Source organism: Myiozetetes cayanensis, unplaced genomic scaffold (assembly GCF_022539395.1).
Source record: "Myiozetetes cayanensis isolate MyiCay16 unplaced genomic scaffold, myiCay2020 scf6-25, whole genome shotgun sequence".
In the NCBI taxonomy this organism is placed as follows: Eukaryota; Metazoa; Chordata; class Aves; order Passeriformes; family Tyrannidae; genus Myiozetetes; species Myiozetetes cayanensis.
In genome coordinates this window covers 23,295,015-23,298,567 of record NW_026087853.1, presented here as the reverse complement: position 1 = coordinate 23,298,567, position 3,553 = coordinate 23,295,015, and the positions used below count along the sequence as shown (strand labels likewise).

General features: G+C 55.1%; 1 protein-coding gene across 1 annotated transcript; it reads right to left on the bottom strand.

The window, feature by feature from the left end:
* Positions 1–1,555: 1,555 nt before the first annotated feature.
* On the bottom strand, positions 1,556–3,190 carry NKX2-8 (NK2 homeobox 8). Its single transcript, XM_050335790.1, has 2 exons — positions 3,025–3,190; positions 1,556–2,100 (listed from the first exon to the last, which is right to left on the bottom strand). Exons 1-2 carry the CDS (start codon positions 3,188–3,190, stop codon positions 1,556–1,558), a joined length of 711 nt encoding a protein of 236 aa, XP_050191747.1.
* Positions 3,191–3,553: the final 363 nt, after the last annotated feature.

The window sequence follows — 3,553 nt, the reverse complement described above, 5'->3', positions numbered from 1 at the left end:
TCGAACGGCAAGAGGAAAAATAAAGGGAAAGACAACAACAAAAATCAAAACCCACCAACCAAACAATAAAACTATAAAACCAAACCCAGGTGATACAGAAGCTGTGTTTCCTCGCCCATCCCAGAGGCCCGGGCCGCTCTGCGCCTCCCTCTTGGTACACAGCCCCCTGTCCAAGCAGGGAAGGAGACGCAGGTGGGAGGACTGGTGTCCCTGGATTCTCCCCGTCCCGTCCTGCAATGTAGCTGGGTCTCATCCCCCCCCTCACTGAGGCCAGAGGAGCCCCACCTGGACAGGGGGCGCGGCCCCCGGGAGAAGGTAGGGTTGGGAGGCGAAAGGGGTCCTATTGCCGCCGCCGTCGCCACGGGGGAGGTGGCCGAAAGCACCCACGGAAACCCATATGTCCGCGTGTACTTTTGGTCGCCTCTCCCTCCGTGACGGTGGCGCCTCGCAGTCTTGCTCTCCGCGGGGTCTCCGGCATGTGTGGACAGCACGGCATATCCTAGGGACACATCTCGCCCGAAGTAACCTCCTTCCAGGGAATAAAGTGAAAAATAAATATAAAAAATCTACCCAAATATCTTCTGCGGGTCCCTTTTCCTCGACAGCCTTTCCTCTACTGGCAGGTTGTCTGCATCAGACCCCGTGGGTCTTCACCTCAAATATTACCTCCGGGTTCCTGATCCACATGTTCCGTCCGAGAGACCTGGGTTTGGCTTTGTGGGATTTTTTTAGGGTTTTCCTCATTGGCGGCTGCCAGGACAATTATATTATTATTTTCACCCCAACGTAATAAAATCGATAGTTCAACAGAGTTTCAGAGGGTAATTCTCTTGGCTACCGTTCCCCAGTCGATATTTGGAACTCTTACAGGCTAACGGGAAGATTGGTTTAATTCTGGATGCTGCCTTAGCTGCTCTAAAAAAGACATTGCCGCTTAAAACGCAAGGTCGTGAAGACTCTGGGCTCACGCTGCCCGTAGAAATTATCAGCAAGTTTACAGTGAGATGCTTACAGCAAAGTTTATTCGCCGTTTACCGGCTCATGTAGATAAAATAAACGAACCTGAAAGTTAAATTCGGTTGGCTCAATCAAGACAAGTATTTAAGCTTTTATAGAACAGGAGGCAATTCTACGAAACAGTCCCAATCGTCAAAACTACACTTCTCCGTGGGGAAAAAATTAATTGCCAAAACCAGTTTTATTAGTCACTGGAAGAGTCAGCTATTTTTAAACACACTAGGTCGCTAGGATGATCATTATTTTTTAACTAGGAATCTCTCGAAAAGGAGCAGGAGGAGCGGAGGTTTTACAAAATTCACGCCTCACGCGCCATCCACGCCCTCGGGCGAGGCCGGAGGAGGGAAGCATGGCCCGGGCCAGCTTCATTCCGGCCCGCAGGCCACCGCCCAGGGCGCTCCGCCGCCCGGTCCGCCCGAGCGCGGCCGCCGCGGTGCCCCGGCGGGCCTCATTGCTTCCCTGCGCTAGAGCCTGGGGCTGAAGCGGGCCGCCCCGCGCCCGTGGGATGAGTCCCGTCCCAGAGGGCGAAGCGCCGCTGTCACCATCCCCAGGAGACGACGGCGGGGTGCGCTAAGTGCTGGTACGCGGGGAAGACACCGAGGGCGGTAGCGGGCGGGCAGGCTCCGTAGCCCTGCAGGGCGAGGGCGGCCTGGGCGCTGCATCCCGCCAGGGTGCAGCCCAGCTTGGGCCGTGGGGTGGGTGGCGGTGGGCTGGCGGGGCAGCCGCGGCAGGGCTCCCCGTCCCGCACCAGCACCGGTACGACCACCCGGCGCAGCAGGGCGGGCGGCCGCGGCGGTGGGCTGCCGGGACCTTCGCTGCGCGCCCGCTTCATCTTGTAGCGGTGGTTCTGGAACCAGATCTTCACCTGCGTGGGGGTGAGGCTGAGCAGACGGGCCAGTTGCTCCCGCTCCGGCGCCGAGAGGTACCGCTGCTGCCGGAATCGCCGCTCCAGCTCTAGTGTCTGTGCCTTGGAGAAGAGCACTCGCCGCTTCTTCTTCTTCTCCTCGGCTTCCGAGCCGCTGACGGGAAGCGACCTTTGGGTGGAGTCGGGCAAGCTCATCTCCGGGCCACTCTCGTCGGAAGCTGGGGACAGCGAGAGGGTTAGAGAGAGGGGGCAGCCGGGCCCGGGGAAAGGGGCAGGCATTGAGGAAGCAATGGGCCACCGAGAGCAGGGCTGTTTACCGGGCCGGATTAATCCTAACAGTCAACAAGAGATGTGAGCCAACCCCTTCAAATACATTAAACCTAGCCCACGGGACAGATCGGGCTGTGCCCCAGCCAGCAATCCCCGCAGAGGCATGAGCGCTCTGCCTCACAAAGCCTAAGGGCTTGCGGAGCTCGATTACCTTAATATTTAACTTATCCTGATGGGGTTCCCGCACCTATTGAGAGGATGATTCCCCACGTGCACAAACACAGGTATACAATAAACGCCGTGTATCTGTGGCACAATTTATGTGTGCGAGGTGTGATCAATCACAACTGGGTTTGCGAACCGCAACCTGCCCTACACGGTGGAAGGTGCGTGGATCTAGGCGGTGGTGTCCAGGGCACTCCGCCTCAGGGCTGGGAGTCCAAGCACAGGGTGTGTGCTCAGCTTCCCTCTGCGGAGCGTGGGGTGACCTGAAACCCCTCCACCACAAAAAAAAGGCAGGATTTCTTGCAACAGTGAAATGGGGGGAAAAATAATCCGGGAAGTGGACTTAAACGATAAACGCAGAGAGACTGGTGAATGCAGCCTGGGGTTTTGCTTTCTGCCATAGCTGGGAAGATACACAGACTTAAAGGGAAAAAAAAAAACTTTTCTCTCTTAAGCTCGTGGCCGTGACGTTTCTGCTGTTTCATTGTTGCAATTCAGTAATATTCTATAATATTCCCAGCCTCGATCCCCCCGATCCTGTAGGCTACTTACGCTGGCAATTCTCTTCATCTTCCCCAGAGGAAGCGGGGAAACAAATAAAAAATAACCGTTCGGAGATGGCGAATTCCTGTCCGTTTCATACTCACAGGGATAGTGATTTCTGTCTGTTTCTATCCACCCTCGGTACGGCGAGTCGGTGTAGTTCTCTGCTGAGTGGTGATGGTCAGAGGCTTGCTTTATGCTATTAGCATCTTGCTCTGGTAAATCCAAAATGCTCCTCACTGTAAAACTGATCCTGCCGGTTGTGGCCATGGTAGACTGTGCACACACCCCCAAAAAATATCACCCCAAACCGAACCCCCTTTCTTAAAAGCTGCTAGGAAAGGTCCTCGTGTGTTTACTGGAGAATCTCTGGGCTCAAAAGGACCTTCCTTCCCATCGCCACCTAACCCCAAATATTAGTGTCGTTTACAGAGGTGTCCTGTTTATATAAACAGTCCTCCCCACTGCAAACACTGCCTGCTTTCAAACCGTCCCTGTCTATAGGATGCTAAGTACCTGAATTAGTCAAGTGCTAAAGCCCTAATGGGAGTAGGTGTAACCCCCCTCTCCTGCCACCCCCATGAGAGAATAACCCGTTACCTCCCAAAGACAGCAGGAAACAGGCTTCATCAT

Coding starts and splice junctions, on each gene's coding strand:
- NKX2-8 (XM_050335790.1), bottom strand. CDS start 3,190: ATGGCCACAACCGGCAGGATCAGTTTTACAGTGAGGAGCATTTTGGAT. Junction 2,101..3,024: donor AGACAGAAATCACTATCCCT/GTGAGTATGAAA, acceptor CGCTGTCCCCAG/CTTCCGACGAGAGTGGCCCG.